The sequence below is a fragment of the Sminthopsis crassicaudata genome, chromosome 6, assembly GCF_048593235.1.
Source record: "Sminthopsis crassicaudata isolate SCR6 chromosome 6, ASM4859323v1, whole genome shotgun sequence".
Lineage (NCBI taxonomy): Eukaryota > Metazoa > Chordata > Mammalia > Dasyuromorphia > Dasyuridae > Sminthopsis > Sminthopsis crassicaudata.
Window position 1 is genome coordinate 223998201 of NC_133622.1, and position 24926 is coordinate 224023126.

General features: G+C 36.5%; 1 protein-coding gene across 2 annotated transcripts in view; it reads left to right on the top strand.

Moving 5' to 3' along the window:
* PDHX (pyruvate dehydrogenase complex component X) overlaps positions 1–24926 on the top strand; it is an 89063-nt gene that overhangs the window by 46275 nt on the left and 17862 nt on the right. For both annotated transcript variants that reach the window (XM_074272905.1, XM_074272904.1), the window contains exons 6-10: positions 7159–7333; positions 8414–8561; positions 18309–18367; positions 21731–21889; positions 23484–23548. In XM_074272905.1, the coding sequence (XP_074129006.1) occupies positions 7159–7333; positions 8414–8561; positions 18309–18367; positions 21731–21889; positions 23484–23548 (606 nt within the window). The remainder of the gene's footprint in view (positions 1–7158; positions 7334–8413; positions 8562–18308; positions 18368–21730; positions 21890–23483; positions 23549–24926) is intronic.

A 24926-nucleotide genomic window follows, 5' to 3' on the forward strand; every position in this document is an offset into this window, starting at 1 on the left:
TTTATACCTATGGTAGAGGGCATCTGGTGGAGAACCCAGAGCAAAGCGGGATCTCCTGTGAATGGTGGAGTGTTCCAGGTTCTTATGTTTGTTGATTATATCGAGGCCCAGAAACTCCACCAGGAGAGAGAATGCCCTTCACTCTTATTGCAACTTGAATTTGAATCGATTTGAATGAATGTCTTATGGACCTTTTTAGCGCTGTGAATACCTGGGACAGATAATGTGGATAAGGTAACCGAGCAGGCCTAGAGAGGAACAGTAACAGCTCTTTAACTTTCCCAATCTTTCCTCCAAAGCAAAGGCCACTTTTTCAATATTAACATTCTTCTAATGGTGGTTTATTTCAGTGAGATATAGAATGCAATTGCCTCCAAAGACCTAAAACTGAGTCTTACACAGAGAGCAATGGAAGGTTATTTGGCGGGTGAGAACAGGCTGGAGGAGGTCCAGCGATACAGTGATAAGAGAAGGTAGGCTGTCTACATGGTGAGGGCAAAAGGTGTGCACCCGAGCACTCCTCTGCTATCATTGGGGTGTCAGGAACAGTCAGGTACCGTCAGCTTGTTGGGTAATTTCCCTGAAATGGACTTAGGGAGGGAGTGGACAAGAGACCTACAAGATGGAGGCAGGCAGGGCTGGCTCATGTTCCCAGGAAGAAAATCTAGAATTTAGGAATTCCTCTCTGTCTCCAAGTAACTGCACTGGATTATTCCAGTAACAGGATTCATTCAGCAAGTAGCATGAGCATCTCTCTTATGCCTGCCACTACTAGAGAGTGCTAAATATCTTCTGCACTGTGCTGGGAAAGGAAGCTCTGTTTTACCTTTTTGCTGCTTCTGCTGCAGTGTTAGCTATATGACTTTGGCAAGTCATTTCATCTCGATAGGTCTCAGGTTTCTCATTTTAAACATGTTAACATAACATGATAATTATATTATTTCACAATGTTGTTTTGAAATTGAATAAGGGGAACAAGCACTTATCTTTTTAATACTTTTCATCACATTTTTATTAAAGCCCCAAAGATTCCTTTTTTAAAGAGGTGCTCATAAAATCCAATCCATCTTTCTGTTTTTGTTTTTAATTAATAGTATTTTTCTAGTTATATATAAAAATAATTTTCAACGTTTATTTTTGTAAGATTTCAAGTTCCAGATCTTTTTCTTTCCCTTCCTCCTTCACAAGAAGCAACCTAATATAGAGTGTACACGTACAATCATGTTAAACATTTTCACATTACTCTTGTTGGGAAATAAGAATCAGAACAAAAGGCAAAACCACAAAAAAGAAAGAAAAAAGTGAAAATAATATGCTTTGATCTACATTCAGACTCCATGGTTCTTTCTCTGGTTATAGTCAGCATTTTCCATCATGAGTCTTTTGGATTTGTCTTGAATCCTGGTACTGCTGAGCAAACTAAGTCTTCCCCTGTACATTGTTCTTCTGGTTCTGCTCAGTTCACTTTGTGTCAGGTGTAAGTCTTTCCAGGGTTTTCTAAAATCTATCTATCTGCTCATCATTTCTTTATAGCACAACAATATTCCATTACGTTCATATAGCACATTTTGTTCAGCTATACCCTTGATTTCCAATTCTTTGCCACCATAAAAAGCTGCTGTAAAAATCTTTGTACCTATGAGCCTTTTCCCTTTTTTATGATCTTCTTAGGATATAGACCTAGAAGCAGCACTGCCAGCTCAAAGGGCATGCACAGTGGGTTGCCCTTTGGGCATAGTTTCAAATTGCTCTCCAGAATAGTTGGATCATTTCACAATTCCACCAACAATGCATTAGTGGAAGAAGCATTTATTAAGTTCTTTCTGTGTACCTATGTGGAGGCAGGTTTGTAGTCTAGTGGATAGAGGCTGAGTTTGGAGTCAGGAATACCTGACTTCAAATCTGACCTTAGTCACTAGACATGTGATCATGGGCAAATCCCTTAACCCTGTTTGCCTCAATCCACTGGAGAGGGAGATGGCAAACCCCTCCCGTATCCTTGTCAAGAAAACCCCCTGCTCAGTGCTGGTCTGAAGGGTCACAAAGTGTTGGACATGACTGAGCAACCAGTAGTGCACCAGGCACTGTGTGAAGTGTTTTACAAATATTAATCTCATGTGATCCACACAACAACCCTCTGAAATAGGTTCCGTTCTTGTTGCATTTTATAGGTGAGGGAACTGAGGCAATAGGTGAAGTGACTTGCCCAGAGTCACAAGCCAGTAAGTGTCTGAGGTCTATTTTGAACTCAGCAGCCTCAATGCCCTATTCACTGATCCATCTAGCTGGATTCTTTATGGAAAATAGTATATAGAGTAGCATAGATGAATTTCAGGAAATTCCTAAATACAATATACTTTAAAGTGGTAGTGAACCTGATGCCTTAATTTTTAATACTATTATTTCTTATGCATGCTGTTTTTCCAACACATCATTTCTTTTTTTTCTACATTATGTGAAAACTTTTTATTTAACTTAAATTGGTTTAGTTTTAAATTTAATAAACATTTTATACTAGTTCATTAGATTTGTCAAGGCAAAACATGATGCTGGGTGATAGGATTTAAGAAGTGATTGGTCTTTTAGTTGTTATAATAACAAAAATGTTATTGTTTTCAGTTTATACATAGTTTAAAATCTAGTATAATACACTTTTCCTTAATTTGCACTATTTTGAATAGAATAACTAAGTTAGATGTATTTGATAGACTTTTATTATTTTGTTTGTCCTTTGTTCTCAAAGAGGACTATGAGATCAGAGAGGTAGCGCCATGATGTGCAAGGGAGTTGGTTAGAAATGAGGGAGATCTGTGCAAGGTCACCTGCCTCAGGGTCTCCTACAGAGCCATGGGTGAAATAAGAGACCTGGGTCTGTTTGACTGAAGCCCCCACTCATTCAATGATTCAAACTAGATAGCAATTGAGGCACAAAATGGCCTTTTTTACCTACTGAAAAACACTCCAATCTGAGAGAAGAAGACACTCAGGATTTCTGTCTGAAATAGAAACAATTGCTATTCACATTCACTCTGAGTGGACCTGGGCCCAAAGGATGTCTTAGTAGAATTTGACCTGGGACCTATTGTTGTCCAGTTAATGAGAAAAAGAGGATTTGGGTTTAAGGCAAAGTCTTAAGAAAGAATTCTAATAGGTAAACTCTTTATAAAGTACTTGAGAATGTCAGGTGCTTTTCTAAAATACCATTTTTTTTTCTATAAAAAGAACAAATTCATATAAAATTTATGGATTTTATGTGCATTTTATTTAAATATATTTAAAATGTGTATTTCAAGGGGAAAATGAGCTATTAACTCCATTTATTGTTATTTCAAACATGACTAAGAAATTAATGTATAGTAATATATATTATAAAATAACTGCCTGAAAAACTATTTTTTGGAATTATTATACTCTGGGAACGTGTAATATTACAAAATAAGACAACACTGGAAAGACTGCTTCAAGCACACTGAGGCTTTCAGAGATCGTTTTCAGTACAGGTCTTGATTAGTGACCACTATACCACTCTTGTAAAAATCCATGAAGGCAAAACAGTTTTCAGGGCTGAGCAATGGAACTATGATCAGTGGTGTGAGATCGAATTCTTGGGGTACATTGACCTTTATCCCACCTTCCCTCTGTATTTTGTGACTTCCTGGGGTAGATTATGCCTTTAGAATTTTAGAATTATGCTTTAGAATTTATTAAGCTATTGGTACAGCTGTGGAAGCCATGGTGGGGAAAGGATATTCCAGGTGGGTAAGAACCACCTTTCCAGTCTCATTGGATTTTCCCCGTAAACTGTTAGATGGAAGAATACTATACTTAATTTTATGGGGTAGGTAAATTTCAGGGGGTGGCAGATACTATCAGAATACAGACTAGCTCTTACAGACTAAAGTTATTAGAAATGATTACTTGGTAGACTGATAGGGATCACTACTGCCTAATAAATCTGCATTAGAGTCTGTGATCCTTAATCTTGCAAGCAGGTCACGTGCAGAAAATGGGTGGTAGTAGTACTCCTCTGTGACTTTGATTGTGTATCTCTGAGCATGTCCCCTGTGGTTTCTGGCATTTTTTAATGTAACTTCTGGATTTATTTCACTGCCTTATTAAAAAAAAAAAAACAATACTTAAAAAATATCATAGGTCTTCAGTTTGTTTATTTTCTCTTTTGAGTATTGCTCAAAAAGCAAAAGATTTTATTGTTTATTTTCCATGTTTCTGTTTTTCTGTTTTTCTTTTTGTTCTTTTTTTTTTTTTTTTTTTTAAATTGGCAGTTTGGGGATACAGACTCTTACTATGCCATTTGTGACTTAGAGGTTTCAAAAGTGTTACTCCCTTCTTAGGAAAGTTTCCCAGTTTGGAATGCAGTTCCTCAGGACATCCTGAGCTCCTTATTACTAAGACTGCTAATACAAGTCTTGGTGATCCATTTATAAGTCATGTTGTAAAGGAAATTGATTCATGCTTTAGGTATAAGTTGGATTAGATGATTGCCCTCTGCTGCCCTTCTTGGCTTCTAATCTTACAGTAGCTCCCCTTAAACGAGCAAAATTAGTGTCTGGAAATAGTTGTTTTCATTTTGTTCCTTGACATTCCTTTTCTGGGTGCATTGTAAAGCAGGGTGTCATTCAGATTATGTAATGTCACTGAGAAAAGCTTTTATAAATTGTTTCATTGTGATTCAGTTACAGCATTAAAGGGCAGCAGTAAACACATGGTCTGGAAGCATCTGTAGTAGTCATTTTCTTATTCTGATGAGGGATTTTCAGACTTTGAAGGAAAGCACTCCCAGAACATCCTAAGGCACATTATTATTATTATTATTATTATTATTATTATTATTATTATTATTATTATTATTATTATTATTATTATTATTATATCTTTTATTTGCAAAGCCTATGCATGGGTAATTTTTTCAATACTGACCCTTGCAAAATCTTTTGTTTCAAATTTTCCCCTCCTTCCTCCCACCCCTTCCCCTAGATGGCAGGTAGTCCCATACATGTTAAATTATATGTTAAATCCAATATATGCATACATATTTATGCAGTTATCTTCTAAGGCACATTTTTAAAAGGTGATACTGTTCTGTATTCTCAGCAGACTTCATGCAAGTGACCTACAAGGTTGGGTGCAGACCTGTTAGTAGAATTGGGATTGTTTTACTTTTTTGGAAAGCTGTTTGACATAATGCTAGAAAGGTCACTACTTTGTGAATACTCTTTGGGCAATATCACCATAAGATTCTTAACCCCAGGAGATCAAAGATAAACTGAAGTCTCCCCACCCCCGAATTAAATAAGTGACTATAAAAATACTTTGCTTTGGTATTAACAGTTCTAAACACTGGGAAAAAATGGGTGACTAAATTAGAAAATAGTTGAACAAATTGTAGTAAATGAATATTATAGAATAGTATTGTGGCAGGAAAATCAGCACATTAGAAAAAAAATAGAAAGTTGGTATCAACTGATGAAGAGGACAGCAAGCTAACCTGCCTAATGATCCTCTAATTATGTAAAAGGTATTTTATAAACTCAAGTGCTATATTCAGTTTAACAGCCATTCATTTGGCACCTTAAGCTATCTTTACTCCCTTTTTTGCTGTCCTCCAGATAAATCACTGCATCATTTTTCCCATGGTCACCTTTCACCCACAAATTCTCTCCTCTTCCCTGCTTCCTCATTGCTTTGAGCACTACTGTCATCTTCCCAGTCACCCAGGCTTGCAGTTCAGGGGTTAACTTCAGAACTTCCCCCTCCTTGTTCCTTATCTAGGCAGTTTTCCAGGTTTTGTAGGTGACATCAACAATTTGAAGCTGGGACTATCCCAGGGGTTTACTGGCTGGTCTCCCTGCACTGCCCAGCTGGATTACTCAGTTGCCTCCAGTTCCAGGTGTGATGATCCTGCCAGTTTATCTTGAAACCTGTTGATACGACTTTTAAGAATCTAGCCCGACCTCTGGGCCATGAGATAGGTCTGAGTGTACCATATTTAAAATCATTAGCTTACCTAATGCTGTTGCTTTTTCTCTTTATATGTCAAATATAGAATAATTTTGTCAGGAACTATATTTCTTCAAGTTTAGCTTCGTCCTTCAAGATTTTTTGAGATTCTGTTGTGCCCGACACTCACATTGACTTAATTAACCTATTCTATTTAAACACAATTTATCCTCCCTCTTCCACCTTAGACAGTGCTGTTTTGGATTTGGAGTGGTTAAAGGCAAACTATTTTGCTTTCAGTCTTTTGGCTCTTAGAAACCCAAGAAACTCTCTTTTAAACAGGGGTAATTTCATTTTTCAGATAGCTTCATGTTCTTACTAGAAGTGATTCACTTCTGATTTTGAAACAATAGAAAAATAAAAGCATCAGGTAAACACTTGAATTTCTTCAACCTAGTTGTGTTTGTCCATCTTCTTCTAAAGCACCTGAAACTCAGAATAAGTTATATGTCTTTCTTCTCCCCAATGCACACTTGTCTGAGATCAGTAGCTATTTAAAAAATACAGCATCTTGTTTTATACTCTAAATTTCTTGAGTCAACTAGGAATCATTTTAATGTCATCTAAAACAAGATTTGTGCTAAAGCTGTCTTTGAGACTTAAATATCAGGTAAAAATATATCTATTGTAAAATATGTAATTAACGTTGATGTAATCTTCCTGTGCAGGTTATCCTATTGAATCGAACTGTATGCCTCTTTCATAATTTTATATTGGGTGCAAACATGTGAGAGGTAAAAGATGAAATGACTGAGCAAACAAAAATTTGAATTTCCAAACATAATGATTTATTAAGCAATACATATTATTAAGCATAACAAATCACATATAGACTTCAGTTTAATATAGAAAAAGTCTGCTCCTCCCTGTATTAAAAACAATGAAATAAGATCAGTTATCCAAAGAAAGCATTTAACCAGGATACAAAATTAGGTAATCTGATTTCTAGTTGGAGGAAAGATTAGGGACTTGCTGTGTTGGGGAAGGAAGAATGAATAGGTACTATTAATTGAAATTAGAAGGGGAAAGTTATAATAACTACCTTTAACAGTTCTTTTAATCAAATTTTTTTTTTCCTTTGTGAAATGTTATACATATTTTGTTGCTTGTAAGTATCCTTGAATTCTGTTTTATCTCTAGAGATGCTCTCAAACTTGTACATCTAAAAAAATCAGGCAAACTTGCTGAATCTAGACCTTCTCCAGCACCTCCTACAACCACAGTGCCTTTGCCTCCTCAAGCAGCTACTGGGCCATCATCTTATCCAAGACCGATGATTCCGCCAATTTCTACTCCTGGGCAACCTAATGCAGTGGTAATACCTTGTGCAGATTTAGCATTTTAATAACGATGTGCCATAAAGAATTAAAAACTAAAAGAGACTGAAATATTTAAAAAACAGACATTAATTGGGTTGCCATGTTCCTTACGCATATAAAGAAAACAGATTTTTAAGAATCAGAGCTTTTTTCTCTATAGAAATGAAATGGGATCCTATTTGACACAGAAATTCCATGTGTTCAGTACAAAATAGGTATTCTTAGTGTATGTTACTTTTAGGGCTTCCCATGTTAATTTCCCCGGCGTTAACATATAACGCAGTGCTTCTCCTTGCCCCAGGAAGGAAGGAATAACCACATTATTTCAAATGATGCCCCTTTTTGGATGGATTGCAATGTATGTCAAAAAGAAATAGCAGTCTGCTAATGCTGAAGGATGGGAATGAGGATGTCAGAATGCCAGATCTCTAACATTATGATTTTATTATTTTATTAGCATTTTTGAGAGTCTCAGAAAAATCAGATCTCCTTTTTTAAAAACAAATTTTATAGAACTTTCCAAGGTAAATAGAAATTATTTAGAGATTAACTGAGGCTTTGAATTATTCTTGCCCTTCATCTCTATTATAGAGATAAGTAAGAGTTAACTGTCTTTGCTTATTTTATTTATTGTCTGTTGTGTAGTGTTTTAAAAAAAAAACACAAAAAAACCCATATTTTTGCATTCAACTGATTAACTCAGTATGAGGCTACCAAAAGGAGAGGTAGTATAGATTTGAGTGTGATTTCTTTATAATTTTAACTCCAATAGCACAAAACTAACTTGCAAGTTTGAGTTTTCTTCATTGGTTGTTGTGGTCATGCTTAAATAGTTAATGCATGTCATTTTCTTTTTCTTTTTTATTAATTTGTTTTATTAACCTACTGTATATTTTTCTTTCTTTTTTTTTTCTCAAAGAAGCAAGAGGTTACCTCATCTTTTTTAAATGACTACTTTCTACATTAATTTTTAATCAGGGTTATAAGTTAAGGTTATTGGGACAGAATCCCCGTTGGGTAGTTTTTCACTTTTCTGCCACCCATGGTTTAACACATAGATTACTGTTACTTTTTAGGGCACATTCACTGAAATCCCTGCCAGCAATGTTAGAAGAGTAATTGCCAAGAGGCTAACTGAATCTAAAAGTACTGTACCTCATGCATATGCTACTGCTGACTGTGACCTTGGAGCTGTCCTAAAACTGAGACAAAATCTCGTCAAAGGTGGGTAAAGAGACTTTGGGCAATTCGGTTAAGTCACATTATTTGTGAAATTCAAATTCTGTCATGTATACATAAATAGTTTTAACTTTGAAATCATAAGGCCATAGATTTAGAGTTAGAGGGAATTATGACCTCTCCTTTGTTACATGTGAAGAGATGGCAGCCCAGGAAAGTTAATGACTTGGTGACTCAAGTCACAGAGGTAATAAATGTCACACTGGGATTTGAATTCATGTCTTAAGTGAAGTTATGTGACATTTCATTTCACTTAAAGGAAGAACTTCATCAAATTCTTGCATTCTAGAAAAAGAAGCGTATCCTGGTAATATAATCTCGAAATCACCTAATGCTTTCTCCTTCTCTCTTGTTCTCTTTCTTCCTCTGCCACAAAATAGTAGTTAACAATGTTAAAAAATTATCAATTCAGCACACATTAAGCTCCTGTAAATTAGCTGTTTTCCAGGAATTCAAAGATAATGAAAACTTAAACCAGACTGAGCAAAATTTAATCCTGTTCAATTGTGAAGACAATTCAATATCATAATTAGAAGCATTAATTTTTGAAGTTTTTGTCTCAGAATATTGTTTGAATGTTTTCATTGTTACTTTCTGTAGCCTTATATCTATCCCAGCTCTCTCTCTAATCCCCCTTCCCCCTTTTTGAGTTTATCATGCTCCATTTTCCTTGGTTATTCAAAATATATTTTTAAAGCAAGAGAGAGGGTGCCAAAATTATCTCAGTTTTACATCATCTGGAGACATTAATTTATCATTATTAATTGATTAAACACTAATTTATCTTTTGGTACTCTAAACGTCATATTCTATGTCTAGTGATCACCAGGAGGACAGGCTAACATTGAAATTAAATCACATCAAACTTGAGCAGTTTTACTATAAATGAAGCCAGAACACGAAAGGAAGTAGTAGCTGAATGGAAAGATGGCAAAGTAGCTCATAGATTCTTCTTGGAGATTCAGCTAAAAGAATTTGTTTTAGTGTATATAGAGAGGAAACCAGAAACAACAGTTTTTTGGGATAAAGGAAGGAATTTTACAAATATTATCTCATTTGATCCTCACAATTACCCGAGGAGACAGTTGTTATTTTTATCTCTTTAAGGGCACTGAGGCAGACAATGTTTAAATAACTTTCTTACTATCATACAGCTGCCTAAGATCAGTTTTGAGTTCAGCTGTTCCTGAGGTCAAATAACCTTCCATATACTTTGATACTTGATGACTTCAATGTAGATGTTAGATGGGTCATAGTTACAAAAAGTATATTACAAAATATGGTTAAGTTTTTTTTAGAAACTTCATGCCTTCACGAAAATTTTCCTTGAGAAAGTGTATGGCAGATCCAGAATGTGGTAAGCACAGAATAGTAATAAAATGAACACACACACACACACACACACACACACACACACACACACACACACACACACAATTTTATTAGGCAGTTAATTAATCAGTAATTCACTACTGTTGTGGGAGCTATTCCTGAATCAGTTATTTATATACAGTCAGATCACTGACTTGTTAGATTTAAATAAAAAGTTAAAATGAGGAAAAAATGACATGTTAAAACAAGTTGCTAGTACTGAAAAATGGGAAATGGATGGAGGGAAGGATGACAGTAGTTTTGATAATTTCATAAGGAAATTTAACCAATGTAAATCAGTTCCTATGATGTGTCTCAAAATGACAAAACCCTAAGCTATTATCTAGTGGAGAGCTTTGGGCAGCCAAGGACCACACCAGTTTAGTATATTAATTATGAAACATTAAGAAACAACAAAAAAAAAATAGGGACGGCACAGTGAAAGGTGAGTCTGTGAGACTACACACAATAAGCAGGAGTGGGCAAACTTGAGTTTAAAGAAATCTCAGCAAGGCTTTGAACGAAGGTGTCCTTACCTGCCTATGTCTGTCCCTTCTGTAAGTTTACCTGGAGACTACTGAACATGTTGGAGGACTTGCCTTTGTTTCTTTCTCCATTGCCAAGGTATAAGTGGATTTTACAGCTCATCATCAAAACCTTTCTCTTGCCACATGACCAGCCTCTGTTCTTTTCCAACATTTCTTTGGTGACATCCTGTATTCCACTTCTGTGCAGCTCCTTGTTTATAAAATTTCCTTTTGAGGATGAAATGGAGTAGTACTAAAAAGCTCTGAATAAAAAGAAGAATCTGCAAGGTATTAGCCAACTTCTGAAGAAATGTTAATGAAAATATCTCCGTTTTCATCTTACATCCATTGAATTGGCAAAGATGATTGAAGAGGAAAATAAATGTGGGGGAGGTTCTAAGAAGACAAGACACTCTAATAGACCAATTCACGGCTCTGCCAAGAACCTACTCTTCTAAAAAGTCACAAAACCACAGATCATTTGACTCAGTGATAGTATCAGTAAGTATATAACCCCCCCCCCCAAAGTTAAAGATAAAAAAGTCAACTAAGAAGCAAAATGTTACCTATTGCAATAGTAAAGAAGAGGGAAGAAAGTAATTCTTTATTCATTAATTCTGGAATGGTTCAACAAATTGTGGGCAATAATACTCTAGTAGAAAGAAGAAAAATTCCTAGAAACTTGAGAAAACCTGTTTGAACTGGTAGAGAGCAAATGGAGAAGAATTAGGTGAGCAATTTACTCAATAACCTCAATAACAGCCTCAAAAGGCATCATTGAAAGATTTCAGAGGCATATTGGCCTGAGGTCATTGGGGTTCAGGCCATCCTCCTGGACTACATTGCACCCATGTCCCTGTCCATCCCACCATGCTGGGATCCATCACCATCGCCCTTGACGCCGCCCCTCCACCACAACGTCAGTCTCTCTGCGCAGAGTATGTAAGCATAGCTAGGTGAGGTTCTTCTGGGGGGACTGCTGCATCTGAAAAATCGCCCTTTGGGGCATCTTGTAGCACTCTGTGACGTGGCTGCACAGGAAGCTGTGTAGCAGTGGATCTGAGGCTTCTTGGGACCAGCTGCCATGGCAGCTTCCCTGGGACCTGTGCCTGATTGCTTGACAGACTGTGCCATGGTTGTGATTCCTGCAGGAGCTCTTAGGAAGCCAGACATGACTCCTGATGACCTGTTGAGCACCAGCCCTACGGTTGTGGTGATGCTGGCTGCTTCCTGTGCCATGGTGTGTGTCACTGCCCACCTGCTCAGCTCTACCAATCACATCTGGACTTTTAAAGAGACAGAGCTCATACAAGCCCAGGATGGGGATCATCAGAATGCTTTTGTAACACGACTGAAGGGCTTACATTCAGCTTGAGTCAGGGTTTTTGTCGTGCGTGTTCATGCAGAGAAGACTGTCAGCCTCTGGTCCCTAGGCCCACCTGCAGTGGTACTTCTGGAAGATGAACTGAAAACCCTGACAGGAAGGATCCAAGGCATGGGAGGGAGCTTGGCAAAGCTAAAACTGAGCAGATGCTGCTCCCCTTTCAGTGGCCTGTGCTGCTGCCAGGTGTGCCTTCTTTTTCTGAATGTGGTCAGCGGAAAGGAAGGTGATGTGGAGTGGCCCTTTGTCAGAAGAAAGAGAGTGCTCCTAGTGTTCCACACTCTTGTTACTTGGGAGAAAAGGGTATTAAAAAAAATCTGTGTCCTAAGGCCATTCCCAATCTGAAAGCTCCATCAAGAAAGAAGAGGATTTTGTGAAGAATGTGGAATGGAAAAACTAGAATGTGAAAAGGGGAATCTATTTCCTTCATTTATCCAGGCATCATGAAACTCAGAAAGGTATTTCACATGCAGCGTGTCCTCTTTGGGAGAAGGATTATATTCGTTTATTATCATCTCTCCAAATTGTCGGTTGGTATGTTGGTGCATCAATAAAAGTCATCAATTTAAAAAAAAAAAAAAGTCTTGAAAAGTCTGATTAGTGCTGACTCATTTTAATAATCTGTCTTTTCTTGTGTAAATAGCAACTTATATAGCTTTGTCCATCAGTGTGTTCATATGGATCAGACAGATGCCCAACATTTTAGGCACAGAGTGAAACGGGAACAGCTTCTTCATACCATTTTTGAGCATAATTGTTGCGTGGATGTAGAACATCCCTTCAAGAGAAGTGAAAATAAGTATCACAGAGAGGACAGTTGAAGAAAGGGACGTGGTGGATGTTATTGGCCATAACACATCAACAGTGAGAAACTTCAAAAAAAAGTTAAATGGCAAAATGTTACAGTTTAAAAAAAAAAAAAAAGGTAAATTAGCAACAGCCCTGATTTCAGGAGGACCTGAGTTCAAAGTTCAAACCCAGATTCAGACACTTAACACTTATTAGCTGTGTGACCCTGGGCAAGCCACTTAACCCCAGTTGCCTCAGCAAAGAAAAAAAAAAAAAATGTAAACTAGCCTCATGGTTAGTACAAGGTATGATAGGTAGACAGCACTTCTGTCTTGAATATGTCAGAAGATCTGCAGCCAAGAGGGGTGGGCATACATGGGCTGTGTGCCCTCTCATTAGAGGGAACATCCAGATGGAGGAGATCTCAGACCCAGCTGAGTGTTTTAGATGAATGTTTCTATGAATGCTGCATTATGTGCCTAAGAAGTTGCTTTGAGCAGATATTTATAATTCATTGATTATAAGCTTACATTTGAAATAACATTATCTTAGGATATTATTAACGCACATCAGATTCATTTCCATTCGCCCAGGGTAAGAGTTTTTAGCCTATGAGAGTTTAACTTTGACCTTTTTTTAAAAAAATGCCATTATTATCATTACTTTCCATGTAAAGGATTAATTCTGTTTGAGGCATACTATGTAGTTATTTGTTGCATTCACTTTGATAAGAGTGTATGTGTCTGTCTGTGTTTGTAGTTATATTTGCTTATAAAGCTCACATAGAAACTTGTGATATATATACACATACACACACATATATAATGTGTGTGTATATATACATATGATAGAAAACACAAATTCAGGGGAACAAAGAGTTTGATAAATCTTTATAAAACTTTTGATACTTTTTTTTTTAAATAAAAGTCTGGTCACCTTACTGTGTATTGTAAAGACTGTTCTTCATTTTTCAAGTCCAGTTGTTCTCTTAAAAACTCTTCGTGCAGTGCCTATTGCCACCATCTCAGAAAAGCAATTTGAAAATTCATGGGCTTCAATTTTTTTATTTAGTATCTTATGAATTCCATTTGCTGTCATAAAACAAAAACAGACTTCAGAAATGTATTTTTGTTCTTAACTTCTCATAAGTAAAAGGTTATATAAATAAATGGAAACTACTGAACTCTGGCTGAAGAGGTTTTATGACTTTGTGAATGTCTTTTGTGTAATAACCAAACAAAGCCAGCTTTAGTATCTCAGGGTCTTAAAGCAGTTATAAAACTCCTGGCTGTGTTATTTACTTTAAGCATGTTTGAGAATTGTGAGGGGATTTTTGAGTGGGTATAGAAAGAAGCGGCTCTCTTTTTTTTCTGCAAGATTAGAATTTATTTTGACTACATCTGATCCTTCTTTTCTGATTGTTCATTTTCTTCAAAACTAACCTTTAAAAAAATAAAGGATTGTCAAAGGGCTTGTGATTCAATATAAGAGGAAGTTGTATCAGGAAGAAGACTGAATCAAAAAATACACAGAAGTGTGACCTTGAAAGAAGAAAATGAGAGCCTATCTTGATCCAGTCAAGTAATCTCCCCTTGGACTTTTGGGCTCCCCAACGGCCGCAGGAGCTGGTCTTAGCGGGCCACTAGTGACTCGATACCATCTTTTAAAAACTGCTCCCAGGAAGTGTCTGACAGGCAGTAATAGTCATACCTTTCCAGATCACGTGAAGGTTTGCAAAACAACTCTGCAGTGCATGCCAGGGCCACTTTCTTTCTATTAGTGACGAGTTGCAGTGAGGCTCTCTGGGGCTCAGTGACTGCCTATGTTCTATCAAGGCAGGACTCCAAGACCTGAGGACCAGCTTTCTGCTTTTCACTGTCCTAATGACACAGGCTAATGACACTTGGTAAACTTAGTCAGGGGTGACAGATTTTCTTGGAAGAGCTTAGAAAAATAAACTGGAAATGTATGTAGAATCTTTATTCCTGAATAGGTTTTCCTCAGGTGACTTTATATTAATAGATACTTAACGTTTATACTCTGTAGTGGGGTATGTACTTATTGCATGTTGGATGCAAAGCATCCGATTATGCACCTGACTTCTATAGTTCACCTAATTGAATTCTACAATTCTGCAATTTTGTGTAAATAGAAAAAGCTGTATATTTTTAGGGTACATAGATCTCCTCATTTTGCAGGACTAGAAGGAAGGATTTAAAGAGAATTGTAGTGCAGTAGGAAAAAGCAGAGGCTGATTTGAAGTGATTTGTAAACAATCCAAATAATAATGCCAACTTGAAGAAAAAACATATTTGTCTTTGGAAAATGTTTTCTTGCTTAGTTTGCTTGAACTGCATCTTATGGCATTATGGAGAGTGGTCTTTGTTGTAAACTGTCGTTGTAGGTCAGACATTTGGAGCCTCATGAAGGCCTTTGCTCAACCGTATCTCCCATGGTAGCTGTTAAATATCTGGTGGCAGAAGTCCTTCCCACAAACTTGGTATCTCCTGCAGAATTGAGATCCAGAAATATTGCCCCATTTCCCCCAGTGGCTAGGATAATCAAGACCTGGGTTAACCTTTTTATAAGCAGTTTTCAGAGCAAGGCCCTTCAGGGTTTTTGATAAGGTCAGTCTGATAGCTGCTTCAGGTTCTAAGAACCAGATGTAAAACTGCTGGAGGGCAAGTTGGAATCAGTGCAGAAATGTAACCTATGAAAAAGGCTGCTCATGACTCTTAAGAATAGGGGCCTGCTCAAAATGCCTTTTTTTTTTTTTTTTTTCCTTTTCTGAGTTTTACTCAGAAAATTTTATTGTGGCTAGGGAAAACTTGCTAAGAGTTCTTAGTTATCTGATTTTTAAAAATCATTCATGTTTATGTAGTGCTTTAGGAGATAGTCATGTGACTATGGAAATACATTTAGAAGATTTGCAAGAATTTAATCTATTGGATCCCTTGTTGTCTAGGGGAAAGAAGGGAAAGAGGGAGAAAAATCTGGAGCACAAGATTTTGCAAAGGTGGATGTTGAAAACATCTTTACATATGTTTAGAAAGATAAAATCCCATAAAAGGAAGAGGGACATAGTCATGGATTAAGTGACTTTTGAGGTCCCTCCCAGATTCAAACCTCTGTTCCTTTGAATAGAAAGAGCCCATTATCACCCAAAGCAGCCTAATAGATTAATGTTTATTTTTTCTTATGGCTTTGAAGTTTTATTAGAAATTATTTTGGAAATTCTCATATTTTCTAAGAGTCGGGATCTTCCAAAACAGCTCTGTACCCCAAAGCTTAGGTTGCTATGAAAATTATAAAAATTTTTAAGTTAATAAATCTTTGCTTCATTCATGAACATTTTTTTAGATATGTGATGGGGGTCTTTGGATTTCTAGTTTTGACAAAACTGGAAAAAAGAACTTAGTGTTAGGAAATTTGCCTGGGTAGTCTTTATTGTTTCTCTGAAAATGTACCAAGAAATTAATAAGATGAGCTTTTGGATAAGTCCTGGCCACAGATGTGGTTTTGTGACAGATTGTATATAAATAATAGGAAAAAAAAAAAAAAACAAAAAAAAGCTTGGATCCTTTAGAAATAGTGGTTTTGTTTGAATGTTCATTTGTTTTTAACTTTTATTATCAAATTTTCTCCCTCCATCTGCTTCTTCCCCCACCCATTGAGAAGGCAAGAAATATGATATCTATCATACAAATCATATTTCCCCTGTTAGCAACATTCTGAAAGGACAAAAAAAAAAAAAAAGTAAGAAAAATAAAGAGGAAAAAATATATTTTGGTCTACCCTCTGAGTCCATCAGTTCTCTCTTGCTGAAAGTAGACAGCATTTTTCATCAGGAGTCATTTGGAATTGTCTTGATAATAGCTAAGTTTTTCACAGTTGATTAAAGCTTATCCACCCTGGGATTTATTTCTGCTTTTTTTTTTTTTTAAGCCAAAAAGATTGCAGAAGTTTTTTGTTGGAGTTTGTGACTGTTCTCCCAGTTCAGATCAGCCCTTCTTGCAGCTCCCAGTCCTCCAGAGTTGTTTGTTATACTGGGAGCTTAAGTGACCCACCCAGAGCCATCCAGACAGTGTGATGGAGAGGAGACTCAAAACCAGGTCTGCATCCACAGCTTTCTATTTCCTGGCCCCATCACATTATCAGTTCCTGCCATAGGTAGGGCACAGTGAGAATACAACTCCTCCAAGTTAAAATCTCGTTGGGAAGGGGATCTTGTCATTGTGAAGCTGTATGGCCCTCTAGGAGCATCCAGTGGACATTCTTAGGTTCTTCTGCCCCCCATAGAAACAGGGCTATCTAGTAGTGTACATTGTTGGCAGAGTGCTAGTTTCCGAGATACACAGTTGGCACTAAGCTGTACTTTGGTTATCACTTAGATGTCGGACTTTTCTCAGAGCATCCTGCCTTGTTTGCTGCCCTCTTTCCCATTGGGAATAGGAAGGATAAAATCTGTACAAGTGAGCAGGGATCAGTTTTTACAATTGGTTTTATATGGGCCCAAGCAAAAAGCCTTGTCAGAAAACCTTGTGTTCACTGGAAGGATCTCAGTGTTTCACCATAAAATTAGAAAAGCAGCCTTCCAAAGAATTGGAAATTGAATGAATGCCCATCAGTTGGGGAATGGCTGAATGAGTTACAGTATAAGAATATAATGGAATATTATTGTTCTGTTAGAAATGATCAGCAAGGTGACTTCAGGAAGGTCTGGAGAGACTTACATGAACTGATGCTAAGTGAAATGAGCAGAACCAGGAGGTCATTATACACGGCAACAACAAGGTTATATGATCAGCTGTGATAGACTTAGCTCTTCTCAGCTATACAGTGATCCCAAGGTGATTCCAGTAGGACTTGGGATGAAAAATGGCATCCGCATCCAGAGAGAACCATGGAGACTGAATGTGGAGAGAAGCATTGTAGTTTCCCTTTTTTTGGTTTGCTTGCTTGTTTTTTCTTTCTCATGGTATTTTTCTCTTTGGGTCTGATTTTTCTCATATAACACGACGAATATGGAAATATGTTTAAAAGGATTGCACATATTTAATTTATATCAGATTGCTTGTTTAAGAGGGGAAGAGGTAAGGGAGAGAGGAGAAAAATTGGAAACAAAAAATTTAGCAAAAATGAATGTTGAAATCTATGTTTACTTGTATTTGGAAAAATAAAATACTGTTAATTTTTTTTTTTTTTTTAAAGCATCCTGCTAGTGGTTCTGCACCAGGACCTCTGTCAGTATGGCTTCATTTCTTTAGACATTGTTCTTTTCTCAGGTCTGATTTGTAGTTTGGCTTGAAGTGCTTTCTGAGCTTGGTGGTTAATGTAAAGGCTGCCAGAACCCCGCTCAGAGACACCTGGCTTCTTGACTTTGTTGAAAGCTCTAAAAGAATTGAGTTACCATGTGATTCCCAAGCACTTCATTTTTCCCCCTAAGTGATAACCAGGATAAAGTTTCATGTTAATTTTGTGTCCTAGAATGTCATATTCTGTTTCTTGTGTGTCACGCTTTATGGAATTTCCATTTCTGTCAAGTATAGGTCAATAGATTGCTGGAAAATAATTTATAATTGTCAAATTGAGACCCACGAGTATTTTGCTTCTTAAGGTTCTGCAAGCAACAGTTTTGATCTTAAAATTCTTTTTCTCTTTCAGATGATATTAAAGTATCAGTAAATGATTTTATTATCAAGGCCATAGCTGTAACCCTTAAAGTAAGTAACAAAGCCCAGACACCTGGGATTTATCTGTTGGATTTACTTTGTGTAGCCTTTGAACAGTATGCACATACGCATAATGTTTGCCTTCACTAGAGATGATTTGTGGGGTTTGGAAGTCATAGTCACTAACTTCATAAAATGTCAAAGCTTCAAGGGAACTGTTCCAGAAAGGAGGAGAAGGTTTAGAGTCACAGAGGAAATCTTCAGTAAGTGCTTATTTGTTACACACACACACTCATTCACTCTATATTTGAGGATTTTTTTTTAATTGTTTGCTGAAGAATACAGTCTATTATGTGTGTGCCTGTTTGATCTTCCAAAAACGAACTGTGTTTTCTGAAAGATCTCAAGTACATATCAGTGTTTATTATTCTTTTATTAGCAACATAAAGAATTTGGATTTGGGGCTTACATATTCTAGTAGAAATCTTTCAATTTTGCTAAAAGTACATATTTTTCCTGGAATGTTTGAAAAGCTATTTGGAGGCTAGGAATATCTCCTTTTAAGCATTTGTAGAATGGACTTCTTCTTTTTGCTTTTAACCACTATGGGGGAAATGACTCAAATTATCTAACAGTGCACTATAAATTATCTTCCTAGAATTGGAATATAGTCATTCCTTAGCTAGTTGTTATGGATATTAAATTAAAAAAGAAAAACAAACAAAGCTGTTCCATATGCCTTTTTGGTTTTCTGGGAATTGTCTTCCTTTCAAATCAAAAGAACAGAGGTTTATTTTAGAGTATTAAAAAAATAGCTTATTAATTACTACTTAAAATCCAATATGGAAAATCTTTTTCTTATACCTATACTTGCTATCAACCAGTATTTTGTTTCCCACAGATCCAGTTATGATCCAGTTCCTTATTTTTAAGGAACATCTATTATAAATTAAAAGTGTTGTGACTAGCAATGCGTAGAGAAGTATTTCTTTTTTATAAAGTCTTTTGGATTTTTTGTACTTTGGAGGTAACTATTTATATTGACATATGTTTACTTGTAGTCTCATTTGCTTTGGTTTCAAGAAAATTTAACTCTGCTTAAAGTTCCCAATAATATAATAAATAGAGTTCTCAAAATAAATCTAAATCTAAGCCAGTACAATTTTTCTTTTTTAAACTATTCTCCTCCCTGGAAAAAGAAATGAAGGTTTATAAGTCAGAAATAATTCAGGAATGTTTCTATGAAGATTTAACTGTATGTAATTATGCCCTATGCTTGTACTATAAATTAGGAGACAATAATAAATAGTTGAACCGTGTGATTATTTTTCTTCTTTCTGGCTTGATATTTTATGCACAATGCTGATAAAACTGATTTCAAATCAATTTCTTATTTGCTCTTTGAACGACTTTCGGCTTCAAACTTCTTTGATCTTTTTACGTATGGCAGAAATGAGATTATATGATAACTTTGGTTTAAATAGCTTTTTACTAAACTATTATTTATTTGAGGTTCTTATAATCCTAAATAAAAAGCATATAATGAGTCACTGTTATAGCTAAGGGCAAAATTTAGGAATCATAATTTTAAACCAACAATATTTAAGGTATCAAGTGTATAATTATTTTCTAATTAAATTGTTTTCTAAAATTCATATTTGTAAATAATATTCTAGAAGTCAAAGGGGATATATATATATATATATATATACCATGATTTAAGGATATATTAATTTTTTAAAACTGTCTCTCCCCTTTCACATCTTTTTTCTGTCTATCCTAAGCAGGAATCCTCTTCCCTTTTAAAAATTTGTTTACATGTAAAATCTGTTACAGTAAAAATCATCCCTGGTTTTTGGTGGTCCCAAAGGGCCACCCATGTGTCAGTGGTTGGGGTGGATACTATTTGCCCTGGTATGTAGAGCCTTGTGAGGATACTCTGGTAGGAGTTCCTCATTCACCCATGTTTAACCTAAGCATCCCAGACTTAGAGCAGTCGGAGGTCTTGGGGAGGGTCTTGGTCAATTCCTTCTCTTAGAGGTGACCTCGAGAACTGAGTTACCTGGAGCTGAGAGTTAGTCCTAGATTCCTTGACTCCATTTAGATGTGTGTTTATTATGTGTGATGAATGTAGTTGCAAGGGTTTAACAGGTTGGGGCAGTGGGAGGGGTGGGAACAAACCTTGTAAAAATGCATTCCTTGGAACAGCTAGTTGGCACAGGGGATAGAACATGAGCCTTGGAACTGAGAAGGCCTGGGTTCAAATTTGGCCTCAGACACTTATTAAGCTCAGTAACTCTGGACAAGTCACATAACCCTGATTGCCTCTCCTCGCCTCCCCTGCCAATGTATTTCAGAGCCATGCGGAAGAATCAAAGCATATTGAAATGTGACATCATGTTACTATCCCATTGCCATCAGATTGTGTGAGGGGAGTATATAGGACAGAATGAACATGCCCAAGGCAGTAGGCTTAGAAGTACTGAAAGCATCTCCCCCTTCCTCTTTCTTCACTCCTCAACCCCTTCACCCCCTACCCCTCCTCTGCCATTGAAGAAGTGAGAGTTTGCATCAAAACAAGTTGGTTTGGACCTGGGATTCCCAGGTGCCCAGAGCATCTGTGCAGAGATTTCAGAGAATTTGTGAACTTGGAGAAAAAAATGGTATTTTTAATTTATTTCCATAAATGTACTTAAAAAAAACAAAAAAAAACAATTTTCACATCATTGAAAACAAAATATAAAATGTATTGTTATTTGACATTCCTGTTCTCCTTCCAGGGCTCTATTAGAACAATGTATAGTTTGGGTGATACTTCTAGTAGTAAAGCATTCTGCTACATATAAAAAATGATAGAATTTACCACAGCCACATGGATTAGAGCTTTTAAGTCATTCCTCCATGATTTCCAACTGGTAGCCCCCAGCAATATGATACTTTTTTCCTTTTGTTTTTTAAAGTTAAGCTGTCATTTTTTCCTACTTTGGTTCATTTTCACAGACCAGGGAGGCTTATCGCTTTCTGCATTCTAAGTCTGAGTTCTGCTTTAAGAAAATATAAAATTCGTTTGTGCAGGATAACTTTACCATGTTATTCCAATATTCTCCTTCCATTAAAAATGTACGGATTTTGCTCTTCACATCTGCCCTGTCAGAGGAGGTGGCTAGTAAAAGTGTTATGCTCATTTTAAAGGAAGTTTGAGTCTCTAAGATGATTTGACTTGCCCCCCAGTCACACAATTTATGTGGCGAAAATGTTGCCTCTATTTTCCTTGTGTTCATGTAATACATTTGTCTTTAAGTCAAAAGCCTCAAACTGGCATATTTAATTGCCATTCATGTCTTAGGGCCTTTTGGGTCTTTCACTGCTGTCAAACTCTACTCTGTTTAATATTCTTCTACTTCTGCCTTCCAGCAAATGCCAGACGTGAATGCGAGCTGGGATGGAGAGGGCCCCAAGCAGTTGCAGTCCATCGACATCTCAGTCGCAGTGGCCACAGACCGAGGTCTCATCACGCCTATCATAAAAGATGCTGCTGCTAAGGGAATCCAGGAGATCTCTCTCTCTATCAAGGTATTCCTGGAGCTTTCGTCAGCACAGTGTCCTTCAGATAATTCGGGGGCCTCCTCCTGAGGCTGTGCTGCTCCCCTTGTGCATCACGACTTTGTAGAACTCCAGGCCCCGAGTACAGAGTAGAATGGCAGGGAGAAGGCCTGGACCAAGAGCCTCAGTGATAGGGGAGCTCCCATCTATCCTTGCTGACCAGTACCTCCGTGTGTCTGAAACCCGACTCCGTGGGGTCCCTCACGCCAGTGTGTGTCAGGGGATGCCCCAGCTCCAAGACCAAATCTTCATCCACCGTACCCTCTGGCTGTCTCCACCAAAATCCTAGAAGAATTCTGCTTTTTTTCAGACTCTTAAGTAGCTCCTGCTTCTCTCAGTTCTGGTAGTCAGGAAAAGATGAGATCATTTGCCTTTTAAAAAAAACTCTTTGTTAAATCCATTTGATATATCTGATCAAATCATGTGACTAGCACTGTTGCCTTAGGTGGGAGAACATGTTTCTAGTTTGTTCTTTCTCTGTCCTAATTTTCAAGAATTATTTCAAGTCTAAACCTATCTCTTTTCATTTGAGGTTTTAAATCCAAATACTTTTGTTAAGCAGCAAGTATATATTTGTGATTTGTTTTGTTTGGCAACAATTCATGATGACATATTGATAGTGGGAAGGGGAGATTAAGTTTAAAAAAATAGCCCGTGGCTTCTTTTTGTTAATTAGTGAATATCTGCGTTATCTTGTTAATGTTGCTTATGAAAAATTGCGGTAAAATTAATCTTCAGACCTTTTAAACTGTGATTGATAATTTTGTACTTTTCCACGCCTCCCCAAATTTGGCCACTGCATATGTCAGGTCTGAGACATGAGGCTCAGGATGTTGCTAATTTTCAGAGCAAAGAAAACGTAAACCTGAAGGAAGTAGAACTGCTGCTCTTCTAACAGTATGATGCTTCCTCTCATTCCCACCTTTTTAACATTTTAAGGCAATGCTGAAAAGTAAACTTAAAAGGATGCCTGCAATTCCATAAACAATAAAATGTAGAGCCAGAGAGTACTTTAGAGTTGTCTGAGACAGGCTCCTCATTTTACAGATTAGAAAATGGAGGCCCAGAGAGGCAAGCAGCCAGGGGCCTGCTCGCTCTGAGTTAGAAAGCAGGCACTGGAATCCAGTGTCTCAGGTGGCTACTGTTTTTTTAAGAATACATTTGGCATTCAAAACAGGAAATTGCTTCGCTTATAAACAACACTGAAATATCATGGGAAATAATTATATGCAGAACACTGGAACAGAGAAGCAGTTTGCCATAATTACATTAACATTGGACTGGAAATGCTAAAACAAAAAAAAACAAAAAAAAAACATAAGTAATGTTGACTTTAAACTTTTGAATTCATTTCTGTTGTTCTGAGAAATCTGCTATTCTCAACTTGTTTTTTTAATTGTCCCCCCAATGTATTTAAATTAGAAGATATACAGCACATCACAAAAAATTAACAATTTGACTTAATTAGCAAAATTGCATAAATTTTGTGAACTGAATCTTCTATTTATCAATTGTAACTATCCAGAATTTTTTTGGTGCTTATATTTTATTTTTATTTCTTTAGGCTCTGGCAAAGAAAGCAAGAGATGGAAAACTGTTACCAGAAGAATATCAAGGAGGGTCTTTTAGGTAAAGTAGAAAAATTTATTACAATCATGTTGGTTAGATATAGATTCATTTTATTTGATTAAACATCCTTATGTTTCTCTAAAATTAGGCAGCAAAGAGCATAGAAAGGAAACATTCTTCTAACTCGTCAGAATGTACCTTTTAAAGCCCCTGGAGACAAAAAAAGGATAGGAAGGTGGCTCAATGAATAGAGTGCTGGGCCTGCTAAGTTCAAATGTAGGTAGCCATCCTGGCAAGTCACCTCATCTTTTTTTGCCTCTGTTTCCTTATTTGTAAAATGACCTGGAGAAGGAAATGTCAAAGTCCAGTATCTTTGCTAAGGAATTCCCAAATAGGGTCATAATGAATCAGTCATAACTGAAGTGACTAAACAGCAACAGAAGTTACAGAAAATCTAATAAGAGCCCAGTAATACTTATAAATGAATGTGCTCTTTAATGCAAATTGATCCTTTGAAAGTATCTTATTTGTTGTTAAATAACTGAATTTCTTTAAAAAGTTGATTCTGCGGAATACTCTTTTGTAAGAAATTAATATACCCTATATTATACACTAGAAACCAGTCAGTCTTGTTTTCATTTCAGTTCAACAAGAATGTGTTTAATTGTCTTCTGTGCTTAGTTCTGGGGGGAGAAAAAAGGTGAACTAAAATGGAGTGTTTTACTTCTAAGTAGTAAAGGAGCCCATTTTAGTCAACCTTTTTTTCCTGCTTGGAGGTAAGAGACTATTGGGGAGTTGGGTCAGATGTGCAAATAATCTAAAAGATGTTTAAACAATTCTATGTGCTTATTTCTAATTGTGAACTCTTTTTTTTTTTTTAAGTACTTTGGAGAAAAATGTTAACACAAGTTTTTAAGACTTTAATTTTACTATTATCAGAGTTCACAGAAACCATTATGCCTATTTGGATAATTTTTTTAAATTAATTTTTATAATTATAACATTTTCTTTGACAGTACATATGCATAGGTAATTTTTTTTTTTTTTTTTTTTTTTTTTTACAACATAATCCCTTTTACTCCCTTCTGTTCCGAGTTTTTCTCCTCCTTCTCTCCACCTCCTCCCCTAGATGGCAGGCATTCCCATACATATTAAATATCTTATAGTATATCCTAGGTACAATATATATGTGCAGAACCGAATTTGTTGTTGTTGCAAAGGAAGGATTGTATTTGCAAGGTAAAAATAATCTGGGAAGAGAAACAAAACAAAACAAAACAATGCTCACAGTTTACACTCATTTCCCAGTGTTCCTTTTCTGGGTGTAGCTGATTCTGTCCATCATTGATCAATTGGAATTGGATTAGCTCTTCTCTATGTTGAAGATATCCACTTCCATCAGAATACATCCTCATACAGTATTGTTGTTGAAATATAC